Consider the following 17,006-nt stretch of genomic DNA (forward strand, 5'->3'; position numbering starts at 1 on the left):
TTGAAGAATCTCAAATATAAAATATATTTTTGATTTATTTAACACTTTTTTGGTTACTACATGATTACATCTGTGTTATTTTATAGTTTTGATGTCTTCACTATTATTCTACAATGTAGAACATAGTACAAAATAAAGAAAAACCCTTGAATGAGTAGGTGTGTCCAAACCTTTGACTGGTACTGTATGTAAAGGGGACTTACAAGCAATCAAAGAGTAAACTATTCACACAATGAAACAATGAATGCGCCATAATTGGCGAGAGACAGCTGAGTGCATTCTGGAGAGCTGAGCACATGCATTCAAGAGAGACAAGCCATATCTTCGCCACACATCCAGTGCTTGACTTGGACTAAAATCATTTTGGGTGCCGGTACTGTTTATATTTAGGTGCAGGAACGGTACAATACTTTTGAGCTAATATTTTATAAGAGGTGCAGGAACTCAAGCAGTAGAAAATGTAATGTGCTGGTACTCAGTTCTGGTGCGCTCCTGCCCAAGTCAAGCATTGCACACACCCTTCCCCTTCTTCTTGTTGCAACATTTAAAACTTCACACATACTTCAAACGCTTATCACTGATAGCCGCAACTGAATCATGTAGGCCTATTGCCACGAGCGCTTCCCAAATCGCGGGCTTCCCAAATAGGCACAGGTCTACAGATTTGAAACAATCCACAGCTATAAAAATAAACAAAAAAACAAGAAGCTAATGATGCTCTGTGGCTAAGTTATGCTTCCTGGTGAAGTATTTTGAATGATTTTATTTAGACAGGAGTAATATTATAATTTTGGCGAAACAACTTTAGGAGAATCCAGCAGCCTAACTTTCCTTTACAATTCGCAAGAGGCTGAAACCAGAGATCTGTATAGAATGACGAGATGCCCATGTCTCCGCCCTAACAATGGGAGTCTTTGTCCCAAAGGTGCAGGCGACAAGCTTATGTCTGCATAAAAACTCATATGCTCATAAAAACGCATTGTCTTACTCTTCCTCTCTGCTGAAACAATGTTTCCGGAGAAAAGCATCCGACCGAGCGAAACAGCGCCTCTCTATGTGTAGCCGATGTATCTGATGCTGTCTGGACAGAAATAGTATGACATGCCATACTATTTTGGTCCAGACAGCGTCAGATACATGGTCTACACGTACTGAGACAGAGGGGCGCTGTTTCGCTCGCGCGGATGCTTTAACTGAGATCGATGCGTCTTTCTGTCCGCGTGCGTCTCGGTCAAATAAATGATCAATATTTAAATATTTTATTTGGACTGACAATGAAGTGCGGTAGGGCGGGCCAGGCCCCCCAAGGCCCGCTCATAATTCCGGATCTCTCTCTTACTTGTAAGGAAACAAGTTGTGAGTTGGTGGAATTGTGAGAGTGTGACTCAAACCCAGAGTGGCTGCTGGGGGATGTAGTGATATCGACTATGCATAGCAATGATATCAACCAAGAGCTGGGGTTAATTTACCACCATCACTTGAAAGAGAGAGGTCTATAATTTACAAGGATGCATGAGTTTTCCAAACTCATTCGAAGTTTGAAGTCCATTTGAATGACCTAAAACATAATTATAGGTTAAAAGGTAGGCTATTAGTACCTTACATGAATCCAAACAAGTTAAATATTGATATTGTGGTTTATACATTTTTACTAAGTATTTATTATGATTATAAATATCCTATTATATGCATATAGTCTTTTACTTTCGTTACATAATTATTAATCTCTTCTCCACCCCTTTTCTTAATGTGTCCTGTTCGCCTTCTCGGTAAGCGCTTCCACTTTGCAATACTGATTTCACTGTGCTGTGCGCAACTCCGCCGGCTTCGGAATGTAGACGCTAAGACGTCTGTCTCCACAATGGAACTACAATCCGAACTGCTCAAGTCCATCTGGTACGCCTTCACATCGCTGGACATGGAGAAATGCGGCAAAGTATCGAAATCCCAGCTGAAGGTTAGATTTGAAGTGTAATATTTCCAAGTGCTGAGCTTTATAATCAGGAAATGGGTGTTGAATTGCCTCTGTGCCTCTGGCGCCAGCTTCTTACTCATAACCTTATAAACAAACATTTTGACGTTTGAAGATCTGATCAAGATAGCCTTAAAAAATACATTGTTAGCCTCTTACAAGTTGTTATATTAGGCTATAATAAATTATTCCGCTTGAATCTAGGGATGTATACCATTATAAAGTTAACAGTCCACTTGTAAAAAATAATAATTTGCATGCATCATGCAGGAATACTGCTGAGTATGAGAAACATACACATGAAGACATTCTCTCACTCACTCACACACACACTTTGGATACATTGGTGACTTTAAAACATGGATACACACTCATGAGTGTGTATCCATGAAACCCTCTTCAGTGAGTAATATCAACAGCGGCAGCCTACACACACACAGAAATAGGTGCATCTAGGTCAGGCGGTAGTCAACTATGCCCTCATTTCAAAGTCCAGGTCTGTCCCTCTCCCTTTACTGCACTCATCCTGTACACATGACAACATATCAAAGTTTACTGTACAACAGAAACAGACGGTGTGTTCAGACATCTTCCCCAGTCATCTTCCCCCTCACTCAGTCTCTGGCCTGTCGAGTTCAAACACGTTGCGTTCGCCCTATGGTGAGAATCCCAGGAAATAGCAGGCAGGTGTCCAGACATGCTCACACTGAGAGGGCTGTGTGTGTGTGTGTGTTGGTTGTTTCATATGATATGAGATTATTTGAGTTTATGTGCACTATTTTAGTAACCACTTACATACTGTATATATAGGAATAGTAGATTTAATATTAACAGTAACATAATACATTTTAAAGGGTCATTTATGGGAGATTCTCATTTGGCCAAAATACCATCCTCTCCTCGAATCCTCCATCCTCTCTCCTCCGTGACCCAAAAACCGATAAGTTGTAGAGTGGTCGAGGATAGTGTCAATTAGTTTGAAACAGAGGAGTGTCCTCGTGTCCGAGATGGCCTCCTCCAGGCGAGGAAGCACAAGAGTATCCTTCGTGGAAGAGTTTTGAATCAGCTGTTGTTTACACAGAGGAGGAAAGTATGCATATTTAAAAGCTAAATGCTACTTATTCTTATATCTATAAAATGTTCAGCACAACTAGCTACATGTCTTTTTAATACTTTACACATTTAATTTGGGATTCCACCCCATGAAATGTAATTTACATGATGACGAGCGAGTGAAGAAAGAGAGTATAATTTCATACAAGCGTATTTGTTTCCACATTTCCTGTCCTCCCCTCCTCTCCTCGGTTACCTTTGACCTTTTGAAAAGGAGGCAAGGAGAGGATAACTGAGGACGGAGGAGTTGAGTGAACCAATTGAGAATCTCCCTTTGACACAGGCATTTTCTTCATTTTTCTGTGTGTGTGTGTGCGTGCATGTCACAGGTTCTCTCCCACAACCTGTGCACGGTGTTGAACATTCCTCATGACCCCGTGGCGCTGGAGGAACACTTCCAAGACGATGACGATGGACCCGTGTCAAACCATGGCTACATGCCGTACCTCAACAAATACATACTGGCCAAGGTAACCATCACATCACTACTCAATTGAGGATTTTCACATTGAGATGAGTGAATTCCAGTCCATTCAGGAGATGAATTGCACTTGATCTTGATCTTAATCTTAGTTCACCCAAATTACAAAACAACATATTGGTTTCCTTAACCTGTGAGCAAAACTGAAGCATGCATTGCTGTCTTACCTTGTTCATAGACTGCTTACAGGGTATTGAAACCAATATGTAATTTAGTCATTTGGGTGAACTATCCCTTTAACCTCTTTACCAGTACTAATTAATGAATTAACCCCTGGTGTGCTGCACCCAGGTCAAAGAGGGTGCGTACGACAAGGAGACGTTTGACGACCTGTGCTGGATGATGACCATGAAGAAAAACTACAAACCTACCAGCGGCCAGGGGGGGCTGCTGTGCTCCCTGAGAGACTGCTTCAAACTTTTCTGTCTCTTCAACCTGCTGTCGGAGGACCACTACCCGCTCATCATGATCCCACAGGAGGTGAGGGGGGTGGAGGGATGAGGGGGGCAGGGAGAGACTGACTTCCATTGGCACATTTAAATATAAAGTCAGTATCTTTCAGAGAGAAAGAGAGGAAAGGAGATGTGTAGGTAGGGAGGAAATAGTTCATCTGGAAAAGAGAGTGAGAAGTGGGAAAGGAGGAGAGCTGAAGAGGGAGGGAGAAATAGAGGGTGAATAGATACACATACAGGACTGTATATAAACAGAGTAAGAAAATAGTCGTAGTTATGCAGTCCGGTGGCCATCTGACTACACTGTGTGCTTTGACGCTTGCAGTATACAAACTGTATCTTTATCGATAGCCCCTTGCAAAAAAATCACTAATCTAGGTCCTTACTTCCTGAGCTCCTCCCCCTAAGCAGGAAGTCGGGGTGGAATAAACCAATAGGAGGGAGGTTGGTTTCCTGTTGATAACACGTGAACTCACTCGATATCATCTGTAGGCTTTATGAAGATGTGTTGCAACTTGCTGACCACAGCATTATCCCTTTACTAGATCACTTTCTGAATATGGGTCCCAGCAAATTGACCCATAGAAGGATAAAGATATTTTCTGACTTGTAACTTTACATGTGTAATCCAAAATGTCACATTTATCCCCCCCCCCCCCCACACACACACACAGGTGGAGTACCTGCTGAAGAAAATCTCCACTGCGATGAACCAGGAGTGGGACGGCAAGCCCCTGGAGGACCTGCTATCCCAGGTTGACTCTGTCCAGGAGGAGGGCATGTCGGTGTGGGTGTTCCTGGATCACATGGGCGCCGGGAGGCTGCTGAGGGTCAGCAGTGTGGAGGCCTTCAGTCTGGCCCTGGACCAAGTCTTCTTGGAGATGTACCACAACGTCCTCAAGAGGGTGAGTTGGTGGGAGTGTATGGATGTGGCCCCGGGGTGAGGGGAGGGATGTGTAGCTGTGTGTGTGTGTGGGGGGGCAGGGGAGTGGGGCTGTTTTTATGTGTTTGCGCTGAATGAAATTCACAATACAGAGACACTGATCAATCCCTCTCTCTCTGTCTGTCTCTCTCTCTCTCTCGCAGGGTTACATGTGGAAAAAGGGACATGTGCGTAGGAACTGGATGGAGCGTTGGTTTGTACTCAGGCCATCCTTCATGACCTACTACGCCAGCGAGGACCTAAAAGACAAGAAGGGAGAGATTCCATTGGACCAGAATTGTGTTGTGGAGGTAATCTTGTTATTCTGGTTTATCTTTGAATCCAAAAACCAGTAGAAAAAATCTTGGCTAGGATTATTATTTATTCGCTAATGGCTGAGTGCATCGCTACTGCGTACCTGAGATTGAGATGTGCAAAAGTATGTAGACACCCCTTCAAATGAGTGGATTCTGCTATTTCAGCCACACCTGTTGCTGACAGGTGTATAAAATCGAGCACACATCCATGCAATCTCCATAGACACACATTGGCAGTAGAATGGCCTTACTGAAGAGCACAGTGACTTTCAACGTGGCACCGTCATAGGATGCCACCTTTCCAACAAGTCAGTTTGTCAAATTTCTGCCCCGGTCAACTGTAAGTGCTGTTATTGTGAAGTGGAAACGTCTAGGAGCAACAACGGCTCAGCCGCGACGTGATAGGCCACACAAGTTCACAGAACGGGACCGCCAAGTGCTAAAAATCGTCTGTCGTCAGTTGCAACACTCACTACCGAGTTCCAAACTGCCTCTGCAAGCAACGTCAGCACAATAACTGTTTGTCGGGCGCTTCATGGGTTTCCATGGCCGAGTAGCCGCACACAAGCCTAAGATCACCACGTGCAATGCCAAGCATCGGCTGGAGTGGTGTAAAGCTCGCCGCCATTGGACTCTGGAGCAGAGGAAACGCGTTCTCTGGAGTGATGAATTACGCTTCACCATCTGGCAGTCCGACGGACTAATCTGGGTTTGGTGGACGCCAGGAGAATGCTACCTGCCCGAATGTATAGTACCAACTGTAAAGTTTGGTGGAGGATGACTAATAGTCTGGGGCTGTTTTTCATGGTTCGGGCTAGGCCCCTTAGTTCCAGTAAAGGGAAATCTTAACACTACAGTATACAATGACATTCTAGACGATTCTGTGCATCCAACTTTGTGGCAACAGTTTGGGGAATGCCCTTTCCTGTTTCAGCATGACAATGCCCCCGTGAACAAAGCGAGGTCCATACAGAAATGGTTTACCGAAATCGATGTGGAAGAACTTGACTGGCCTGCACAGAGCCCTGACTCCAACCCCATCGAACCCCTTTGGGATTAATTGGAACGCCGACTGCGAGCCAGGCCTAATCGCCCAACATCAGTGCCCGACCTCACTAATGCTCTTGTGGCTGAATGGAAGCAAGTCCCCGCAGCAATGTTCTAACATCTAGTGGAAAGCCTTCCCAGAAGAGTGGAGGCTGTTATAGCAGCAAAGGGGGGACCAACTCCATATTAATGCCTGTGATTTTGGAATGAGATGTTTGACGAGCAGGTGTCCACATACTTTTGGTCATGTAGGGTATTATTACATTTTTCTATTTAACTTTTATTTGTACAGGTTGGGTCACCATTGAGACCATTTGCAAGGTAGCCCTGTGAACATGAACATACAATAAATAATATCAATACAATAAAGAAAACAGGATTAATCAAAACAAACACAACTCTCGCATATCACCTCCCTTAAACTCGATCTAAGCTGTCCAATGGAGAACAGTGAGTTTAATTTCAAGGTGACCTGAAGGCTATTCCATGAGCTGGGAACACAAAAGCTAGAAGCATTTTCCCCCAGGTCAGTGGAGACCCGCGGGACCTCCAGAAGCAGTCAGTCCAGAGAGCGGGTCTGAAAATTGCTGGATCTTCATTTAATACGTGAGCTGATGTAGTGGGGAAATCTCTGAAGAACCGCTTTATGTACAAAAAGTAGCCAATGCTGGGCCCTTCTGGTAGTCGGTGACTTCCAGCCAACAGAACTATACAAAATGCAGTGATGTGTACGAAAATTGTCCGTAGTGATAAAACACAGTGCTGAATGATAGACTGAATCTTAAGGTTTTAAAACAGAGGCTGCCACATGCATGTAGATTACATCACCATAATCAAGTACTGAGAGAAGCGTTGCTTGAACAATCTTCCTTCTACTTTCCAAGGTGAGGCAGGATTTATTTCTATAAAAGAAACCAATCTTAATTCTCAACTTTCTTGTCAGTTTTTCAATGTGTGTTTTAAAAGAGAGCTTATCGTCAATCCAAATACCCAAGTACTTATAATGGGGCACTTGTTCAATTTGGGCTCCCTTCAATGTGCAAATATGTAGGTCCTCAGGGTCAATATTACGAGACCTGGAGAACACAATAAACTTGGCTTTATTAGCATTTAGCACTAGTTTAAGATCAGTAAGCGATTTCTGAATGGAGTCAAAACCATGCTGAAGTTTATGAATGGCCTGCTGTACTGAGGGGGCACAGGAGTAAACAACTGTATCATCCGCGTAGAGATTAAGGTTACAGGTTTGAACAGATAGACCAATATTATTTATAGAAATAGTGACGAGACCAGGGCCAAAAATCGACCCCTGCGGCACATCTTTTCTTAATATTGTCAGTAAGCACATTGTGTCCTGTCCATTAGATAGTTCTTGAACCAACTGCAAGATGCCTGACCTAGCCTATTTCAGACAACCTTTGAACAAGTAAGAAATGGTCAACAGTATCAAATGCCTTTAACAGGTCAATAAATAAGGCGGCACAATGATTTTTATGGTCTAAACAATATAGCACATAAGACAAGTGTAGCTGCTGAAACAGTGCTATGTCTGTTAATCCGTTTGTCTGCATATTTCAAGACATGGCATATAGGGGTGTAATGAGATACCCAATGGGCTGGACGATTCTCTTGTCATCACTCATCTTGAAAAAAGGTATACTATACTGAACAAAAATAGAAACGCAACATGTAAAGTGTTGGTCCCATGTTTCATGAGCTGAAAATAAAAGATCCCTGAAATTTTCCATACACACAAAAAGCTTATTTCTCTAAAATGTTGTGCACAAATTTGTTTACATCCCTGTTAGTGAGCATTTATCTTTTTCCAAGATAATCCATCCACCTGACACGTGTGGCATATCAAGAAGCTGATTAAACAGTATGATCATTACCTTGTGCTGGGTACAAGAAAAGGCCACTCTAAAATGTGCAGTTTTGTCACACAACACAATGCCTCAGATGTCTCAAGTTTTGAGGGATCGTGCAATTGGCATGCTGACTGCAGGAATGTCCAACAGAGCTGTTGCCAGATAATTTAATGTTAATTTCTCTACCATAAGCCGCCTCCAACGTCATTTGAGTGAATTTGGCAGTACGTCCAACCGGCCTCACAACCGCAGACCATGTGTAACCACGCCAGCCCATGACCTCCACATCCAGGGAACTTCACCGACGAGATCGTCTGAGACCAGCCACCCAGACAGCTGATGAAACTGTGGGTTTGCACAACCCAAGAATTTCTGCACAAAATGTCTCCGGGATGCTCATCTGTGTGCTCGTCGTCCTAACCAGGGTCTTGACCTGACTGCAGTTTGGCGTTGTAACCTGGAGAAGTGTGCTCTTCACGGATAAATCTCGGTTTCCACTGTACCGGGCAGATGGCAGACAGCATGTATGGCGTCATGTAGGCGAGCGGTTTGCTGATGTCAACGTTGTGAACAGAGCGGTGGGGTTATGGTATGGGCAGGCATAGAGCTACGGACAATAAACACAATTGCATTTTATCAATGGCAATTTGAATGCACAGAGATACCATCACGAGATCCTGAGGCCCATTGTCGTGCCATTCATCCGCCGCCTTCACCTCATGTTTCAGCATGATAATGCATGGCCACATGTCGCAAGGATCTGTACACAATTCCTGGATGCTGAAAATGTCCCAGTTCTTTCACGGCCTGCATACTCACCAGACATGTCACCCATTGAGCATGTTTGGGATGCTCTGGATTGACGTGTATGACAGCGTGTTCCAGTTCCCGCCAATATCCTGCAACTTCGCACAGCCATTGAAGAGGAGTGGGACAACATTCCACAGGCCACAATCAACAGCCTGATCAACTTTATGCAAAGGAGATGTGTCGCACTGCATGAGGCAAATTGTGGTCACACCAGATACTAACAGTTTTTTATATCCACGCACCTACTTTAAAAAAAAAAAAGGTATCTATGACCAACAGATGCATATCTGGTTTCCCAGTCATGTGAAATCCATAGATTAGGGCCTAATTTATTTATATAAATTGACTGATTTCCTTATATGAACTGTAACTCAGTAAAATCTTTGAAATTGTTGCGTTTTATATTTTTGTTCAGTGTAAAAACGTTGAAATCAATCTGCCATCATTAACACAATGGAAAAATGGAATGATTTATTATTGAAATAGCATGGGCGACCAAGAAAAACAAATTGGTACAATGAAGGCACTAGGGATGGGGGTGTGAGCATGCGGGTCTGGGCAGATGAGATGTAGTCATTGTTTGTGTGCGCCTGTAAGTTGTTGTTCATATCTATAATTTTGTATCTGGAGTAAAGAAATATATATATTATAATAAATACATAAATAATAATGAAACAGTGCTATGTCCAGGTCTAAAATCAGATTGGTGCTCATTAAGAATAGAATGAGACATTGAAAAAGTTATACGCTGAGAGTTGGCCAGTGACTCTAAAACTTTGTCAAGGCAAGAAATTGGACAGTAGTTATCCAAGTCAGAAGGATCTCCGCCTTTGTGTAGGGGGAGGACTTGTGCCGTTTTCCAGATCTTAGGGATAACCCCAGATTTTACAGGGTGTTTTAAAGTTGGGGCGGGTTGGTTTAGTTATCAGCTGAGTTAGATTTAGCTCAATGCAGATATATTTCAGCCTATCAGAAGCTGGCTTCAACAATCCAGATTAAGATCACCCAAAATTAATAATTCAGATGTAGCATAATTAGATAGACAATTGGAGGGAGGGCTATACATTCCAACTAGCATAAGTTGGGCATTATTACCAAGGGCCACATTTAGGACTAGACATTCAAATTGCTTAGGGACAGAGGTAGTGAGAGATACACAAACATTTAAGTTGTCCTTTGTAAATATGGTGACACCTCCACGTCTGCCAACTCTGTCAGATCCAAAACATTATAACCAGCCAGAGACTCATCAGTATCCGGCACAGTCTTATTTAGCCAAGTTTCCCTCAACTCCTCCCATCTATCTCTGAATACCATCCAGTTTTGATTTCTATTTGCCATATATTTTTAACTGTGCTGTTTCACTAAAGTTCTGAACCTATATACATTTTACGGACACAGTATATTTTACATTACTTATCTTGTTGTTTTTAGTCCCACCCTTCAGCTCCACTCAACCCCTACCATCTATCTCTGAACACCATCCAGTTTTGATTTCTATTTGCCATATATTTTTCAACTGTTCTATGATGTTTTACAAAAGTTCTGAACCTTTCTAGTCTAATAGTTTCTACAGATTGACATTTTTGCTAAAAGTTTTATTATGTTATTGATCGATTGACTATGACTTTTTAAATCACCCAGTAGTGCTATGTGCAGAGTTAGATCCAGGTAAATGTTGCACTTCTTCAGCCATTTCTGAACCTGTGACCAAAAACAAGCCACATATGGACAGTACCAAAACAAATGATCTAATGATTCTGTCTTTTCGCAGCAAAATCTGCAGAGCTGGGATGGTTGTATCCCATATATATATATATATATATATATATATATATATATATATATATATATATACATACATACATACACAGTGGGGAGAACAAGTATTTGATGCACTGCTGATTTTGCAGGTTTTCCTACTTACAAAGCATGTAGAGGTCTGTAATTTTTTATCATAGGTACACTTCAACTGTGAGAGACAGAATCTAAAACAAAAATCCAGAAAATCACATTTGTATGATTTTTAAGTAATTAATTTGCATTTTATTGCATGACATAAGTATTTGATCACCTACCAACCAGTAAGAATTCCGGCTCTCACAGACCTGTTAGTTTTTCTTTAAGAAGCCCTCCTGTTCTCCACTCATTACCTGTATTAACTGCACCTGTTTGAACTCGTTACCTGTATAAAAGACACCTGTCCACACACTCAATCAAACAGACTCCAACCATTCCACAATGGCCAAGACCAGAGAGCTGTGTAAGGACATCAGGGATAAAATTGTAGACCTGCCCAAGGCTGGGATGGGCTACAGGACAATAGGCAAGCAGCTTGGTGAGAAGGCAACAACTGTTGGTGCAATTATTAGAAAATGGAAGAAGTTCAAGATGACGGTCAATCACCCTCGGTCTGGGGCTCCATGCAAGATCTCACCTCGTGGGGCATCAATGATCATGAGGAAGGTGAGGGATCAGCCCAGAACTACACAGCAGGACCTGGTCAATGACCTGAAGAGAGCTGGGACCACAGTCTCAAAGAGAACCATTAGTAACACACTACGCCATCATGGATTAAAATCCTGCAGCGCACGCAAGGTCCCCCTGCTCAAGCCAGCGCATGTCCAGGCCCGTCTGAAGTTTGCCAATGACCATCTGGATGATCCAGAGGAGGAATGGGAGAAGGTCATGTGGTCTGATGAGACAAAAATAGAGCTTTTTGGTCTAAACTCCACTCGCCGTGTTTGGAGGAAGAAGAAGGATGAATACAATCCCAAGAACACCATCCCAACCGTGAAGCATGGAGGTGGAAACATCATTCTTTGGGGATGCTTTTCTGCAAAGGGGACAGGACGACTGCACCATATTGAGGGGAGGATGGATGGGGCCATGTATCGCGAGATCTTGGCCAACAACCTCCTTCCCTCAGTAAGAGCATTGAAGATGGGTCGTGGCTGGATCTTCCAGCTTGACAACGACCCAAAACACACAGCCAGGGCAACTAAGGAGTGGCTCCGTAAGAAGCATCTCAAGGTCCTGGAGTGGCCTAGCCAGTCTCCAGACCTGAACCCAATAGAAAATCTTTGGAGGGAGCTGAAAGTCCGTATTGCCCAGTGACAGCCCCGAAACCTGAAGGATCTGGAGAAGGTCTGTATGGAGGAGTGGGCCAAAATCCCTGCTGCAGTGTGTGCAAACCTGGTCAAGACCTAAAGGAAACGTATGATCTCTGTAATTGCAAACAAAGGTTTCTGTACCAAATATTAAGTTCTGCTTTTCTGATGTATCAAATACTTATGTCATGCAATAAAATGCAAATTAATTACTTAAAAATCATACAATGTGATTTTCTGGATTTTTGTTTTAGATTCCGTCTCTCACAGTTGAAGTGTACCTATGATAAAAATTACAGACCTCTACATGCTTTGTAAGTAGGAACACTTGCAAAATCGGCAGTGTATCAAATACTTGTTCTCCCCACTGTATATAACATTCTATTGGTTGCAAGAATTTTGTATAATAATTTTAATTGAAAAATGTTACGTTTTGAATTCGGCGCCGTTTTGTGTAACAGTTTTGTGTAACAGTTCAATAACCATGTGCCATGGAATTGGTACATCGAAAATCTCTTCCCAACTATTTGGTCCTGAAATTAAACTGGTATACTTTTTTATTTATCACCATTTTCTTTAACCAATTTTGGTCTTTAATGCAGGGCTGACAGACAAGTTCCTTACTGTTTCCCCCTTCCACTTGCCTCTTCCATTTTTGCAGTTTCAGATATTACCAGAATGTCCACATTGGTTTGAGAGGCCAGAGTTATAATCAAATCCATTTTCGAGATCAAACTTCTGGCATTTACATGAATCAGTCCAACGCCGCAGCTGAGGGATTTCATATGAGACTCTAATATAAGCACACTATGCTCAGTTGGTAGCCCCTTATTTGAAAATACCATAGGGCTAGCTTGAATTGGTATAGATACAAGCTTGTCTAGAACTGTACCATTGGGCCTATGTTTTGAGCTAGGACATGGATTAAAACAAGAGTCAATGAGTGTTTACATGAAGTATGATGCTAATGCTGATCATTTATGGTTGGGATTACCTGAGCGGAACTTCGGGTGTTGATAATGTCACCCTGGTAGTCAACCACCAGTTGTCCTCTCTCGGTTTTAGGCTATTCCAGACAGGGATGGGAAGCGTTGTCTCTTTTGTGTGAAGACCCCCAGCAAGACCTATGAGATGAGTGCCGCCGACCAGAGACAGAGGGTGGAATGGACCCAAGGTGAGGGGATGTGAACAAGTGTAACGCCCTGCCTGAGACACAAGCCTAATTGTCATCCTCGGACCAAGGGGATATCCTGTTGACCTAATGGTTAAAACATTACATTAAACATGGGTTGAAAAGCATTAGGGAAGGAAATTCACTTTTTTCTGATTCTCCTGTGGGTGTGTGTTTGTGTCTGTGTGTCCTCTCTCTCCCCAGCCTTGCAGACTGCCATCCGTCTCCAGGGTGAGCGCAAGTCCTCCCTGCACCAGGAACTAAAGCTGAAGAGGCGGGTCCAGCGCGAGCAGAGCCAACGGGGGCGCTGCCTGAGCGGCAGCCAATCAGAAGAGCTTACCATTCAAGACCGGGAGAGGGAAAAGGAACGGCAAGGACAGGAGATAGAGAGTATTATTCAGGTGAGAGGGAGGGAGAGAGAGAGGCATTAAAGAGGAGAGATAGAAAGGATGAGTGGGGGGAAAGAGGGGGTAATGCATACATAGTATACAGTACTTAACATGACATGTAGGATGTATGTGTCCCACAGCACCAGCGAGAGGTGGAGGAACGGCGCAGGGAGGAGGAGGAGAAGGAGAGAGAGCAACAGAAGGAGGTCCAGAGAGAGTTGGAGAGACAGCTAGAGGAGGCCGAGAAGGTGAGATCATGTACTGAAGAATAAAGTCGAATTAGGTTTATTAGTGCACCTGTGTAGGTTCCCCAGATAAATGAGTATATGGTGTGTGTGAATGAATGCATTCGGTGTACATGTATACGTGCCTGATTGCCTGCCTGCGTGTGTTCCCCAGTTGCGGGAGAGCATGCAGGCTGAGATGGCAGAGAAGGAGAAGGAGGCCGAGCAGCAGAGGAAGAGGATCCAGGAGCTGGAGCTGACCCAGCACAAACTGGAGGCCGCTCTCAACACGGAGATACAGGCCCACATGGAGGAGGAGAAAGTCAGGCTGGAGCTAGAAGGGTAACACGCCTACACAAACTTATCTCAACACGTAGAAACAGGCTCGCCTGGAGGAGGAGAAATCAGGCACACACACGCAATTACACACACACACACACACACACACATAAGGATACACACACATGGCTGCAAGACTAAAGACACAGATCAGATCACCAAACGTCCCTGTCTATTGCAGTGGAATGGTCTTCTGTGCCCTTATATCCCTCATCTCATCCTCTCTCCTATCTTTTCTCCCTTTCTACTGTCTCTCTACCGTTGTCCTCCTTCCTCTCCCAGGGTACTGCAGGCAGAGGAGGAGAAGCACAGGCAGTGTCTGCTCCTCCAGGAGCAGCAGGAGGCATCCCGCCACATCAGCCCCAGGGAGGAGGCCCCAAACGGAGCTAAGGAAGACGGGCCGGACCCCTCTGCCCTCCACTACGCCTCCCAGGAGCTCCAGAGCCTCCGAGAGACCCGAGAGAGGAGTCACCAGCACCTGGAGGTGAGAGAGAGGAGATGAGAGATGGAGGAGAAGAGGTGGCAGGAGGTGGGAATCTTGCAACAGTGGAGTTTAGGGAGCCATAATTTTCACAGTGATAAACCTTTATACTCGGTATAGAGCTATTTGCAGGTGGAATTGTTGCATAGGGCACCTATAAGTCAATACCTGCTAGTAAATGACAGACGGTAAAACAAAGTGCAGCTTACATCAACTGTGTAACTAGCAGTATGTTCTTATGTCCTTGTTTCCCTCTCTCTGGGTCTGTAGGAAGTTCAGGAGAAGCTTCGTAAAGCCAGTAGCCATGTCCGACACTGGAACGTTCAGCTCAACCGCCTAATGAAACCCGTCGCTCCTGGGGGTAATGCTCTGCCATGTATTTCTCTCTTTCTCTGTGTGTGTGTATGTATGTATGTATGTATGTATGTGTTGCAAAAACAAAAATACTGCAATAAGAAATCAGATTTGATGGACAGTCAATAAATTATACTAATTATGGAATGCCGTATCTTTTGCTACAGACAGGTTATCATCGTTGCCAGTGAAAATCACCTGCCCGAAACAGGAGGGGGCATTAGCCAGCAGTGAGTTTATCGCTAAACTCCAACCAAGAGCCAATCAGGAAACTCAGCAGATACTTGAGAGCCAATCGGCCACAGAAGAGAAAGGGCTACAGGAACAGGTGGAGGCTATCACCCTGTCAGATCCTGAGGGATCGTGATGTGTCATGGGTAAATTGTGACTGACTGACTGATCTACAAATAATATTGAGTAGTTATTTATGATCTTTGTAGATCAGTCATTCGGCAGTCACCTGCACTGTCGGCTGCAATGTCAAACATGCCCGAGTTCCTGCCTGACTAGATGTGCAGGTGTTGCATTGCATCAATAAATGGTTGCGTGCCACATCATCGACTGTACAGTCGGGCATCAGATTTCTACATCATATGAGGTGGTTGGCTGATATGTTAAATACCAATCCAGGCGTGGTAAGATCTGGAATGTAGTCTGGGAGGAACTCGACCTCTACCATTGGTAGTGCTAACTAGGAGATGAGTAGGATCTGTAAAAAATTAATAAAATGGAATTTGTGTTCCTATTAGAAAGTGCTTTGATCTTGGAGATACTACCTGTGCAATAAGAATGCTAATTTTAGTTTCTTCCATGTAAAAAAATATTCAGTTCCGTACTAACATAACCCATGAGGACTATGATTCTTGGAAGGTGGACCCAGTAGTCTATACACTACTTCAAGAACTGAGAGACACCTCATCAACCTCAATCAACCAACTGACTGTTCAGATTTCCATCTTGCTAGGGGACTACAGTCATCCTAAATTCTAGAATACCAAGAATAAACGACAGGTTTGAATTTCTGTACAGAAGAAGTGCACATGCTGGTATGTGTGTGAACAACGTGATTGTTCTCTTCTCCATCTGATACAAAGCAGTCTAACCCCCCCATGTATGACATTTTTCTTCAGGAAAGGAAGTGTGTCAGGAAAAATCTGACACGCAAATATCTACAGTCCACTTTTGAAATAGGCCTAATATTCAGCACAATCTTTTATTCTTGAAATACAATCTCTTTGAAATAATGTCTTAAATCCTTTTGAAAAATGTCTGTGGCTCACATATACCCATACCAAAGGCTAATATATAATATTGACATATTTACATTTACATTTTAGTCATTTAGCAGACGCTCTTATCCAGAGCGACTTACAGTTAGTGAATACATCTTTTTTTTTTTTTTATACTGGCCCCCCGTGGGAATCGAACCCACAACCCTGGCGTTGCAAACGCCATGCTCTATCAACTGAGCTACATCCCTGCCGGCCATTCCCTCCCCTACCCTGGACGACGCTGGGCCAATTGTGCGCCGCCCATGAGTCTCCCGGTCGCGGCCGGCTGCGACAGAGCCTGGATTCGAACCAGGATCTCTAGTGGCACAGTTAGCACTGAGATGCAGTGCCTTAGACTCATATTTCAAATACATATGTAATATATGTACTAATATTTGAAATAAATATCTAAATACATGTATTACTCATATGTCCATATATGTCACATATATTATCATACATTAGTTTTCCTTATGGGTATAGGCTTACATACAGTATATCATTTGGATGATGTTTTTTCGATAGCCTACAGAAGTTGAACATGTTTGTTTGAGTAGGCAAATAGGCCTACCAAGCAATGAAAACTATTCAAACAATCACTTGCAGTATTTCTAACTAAAGATTACTATTTCATTGTGAATATTTTTAACGTCTTGTGATGTTTTTGTGTGATTTCCTGTGAATC

At 43.3% G+C, this 17,006-nt stretch overlaps 1 protein-coding gene across 4 annotated transcripts; it reads left to right on the forward strand.

The window, feature by feature from the left end:
- The first annotated feature begins 1,408 nt into the window (after positions 1–1,408).
- Positions 1,409–16,961, forward strand: LOC311129857 (differentially expressed in FDCP 6 homolog). 4 transcript variants are annotated; one of them, XM_084162361.1, is made up of 13 exons: positions 1,409–1,583; positions 1,775–1,957; positions 3,415–3,555; positions 3,858–4,046; positions 4,693–4,923; positions 5,105–5,251; positions 13,158–13,266; positions 13,468–13,664; positions 13,793–13,900; positions 14,052–14,218; positions 14,498–14,699; positions 14,967–15,057; positions 15,218–16,961. In XM_084162361.1, exons 2-13 carry the CDS (start codon positions 1,862–1,864, stop codon positions 15,415–15,417), a joined length of 1,878 nt encoding a protein of 625 aa, XP_084018487.1. In that variant the 5' UTR covers positions 1,409–1,583; positions 1,775–1,861; the 3' UTR covers positions 15,418–16,961. The 4 variants fall into 4 exon arrangements, with proteins under 4 accessions (XP_084018487.1, XP_084018486.1, XP_084018484.1 ...); XM_084162360.1 differs by having other exon boundaries at positions 1,494–1,583; positions 1,839–1,957; positions 13,775–13,900; XM_084162358.1 differs by lacking the exon at positions 1,409–1,583 and having other exon boundaries at positions 1,732–1,957; positions 13,775–13,900.
- The last annotated feature ends 45 nt before the right edge of the window (positions 16,962–17,006 follow it).

This window comes from Coregonus lavaretus, assembly GCF_964263955.1.
Source record: "Coregonus lavaretus genome assembly, chromosome: 5".
Lineage (NCBI taxonomy): Eukaryota > Metazoa > Chordata > Actinopteri > Salmoniformes > Salmonidae > Coregonus > Coregonus lavaretus.

What these genes read in the sequence shown, in the direction of transcription:
- LOC311129857 (XM_084162358.1), top strand. Translation starts at nt 1,748, where the DNA reads ATGTGTCCTGTTCGCCTTCTCGGTAAGCGCTTCCACTTTGCAATACTG. An exon ending in TCATCATGATCCCACAGGAG is followed by an intron (nt 4,047 to 4,692) that starts GTGAGGGGGGTG and finishes ACACACACACAG; the next exon opens with GTGGAGTACCTGCTGAAGAA. An exon ending in GGAGTCACCAGCACCTGGAG is followed by an intron (nt 14,700 to 14,966) that starts GTGAGAGAGAGG and finishes CTGGGTCTGTAG; the next exon opens with GAAGTTCAGGAGAAGCTTCG.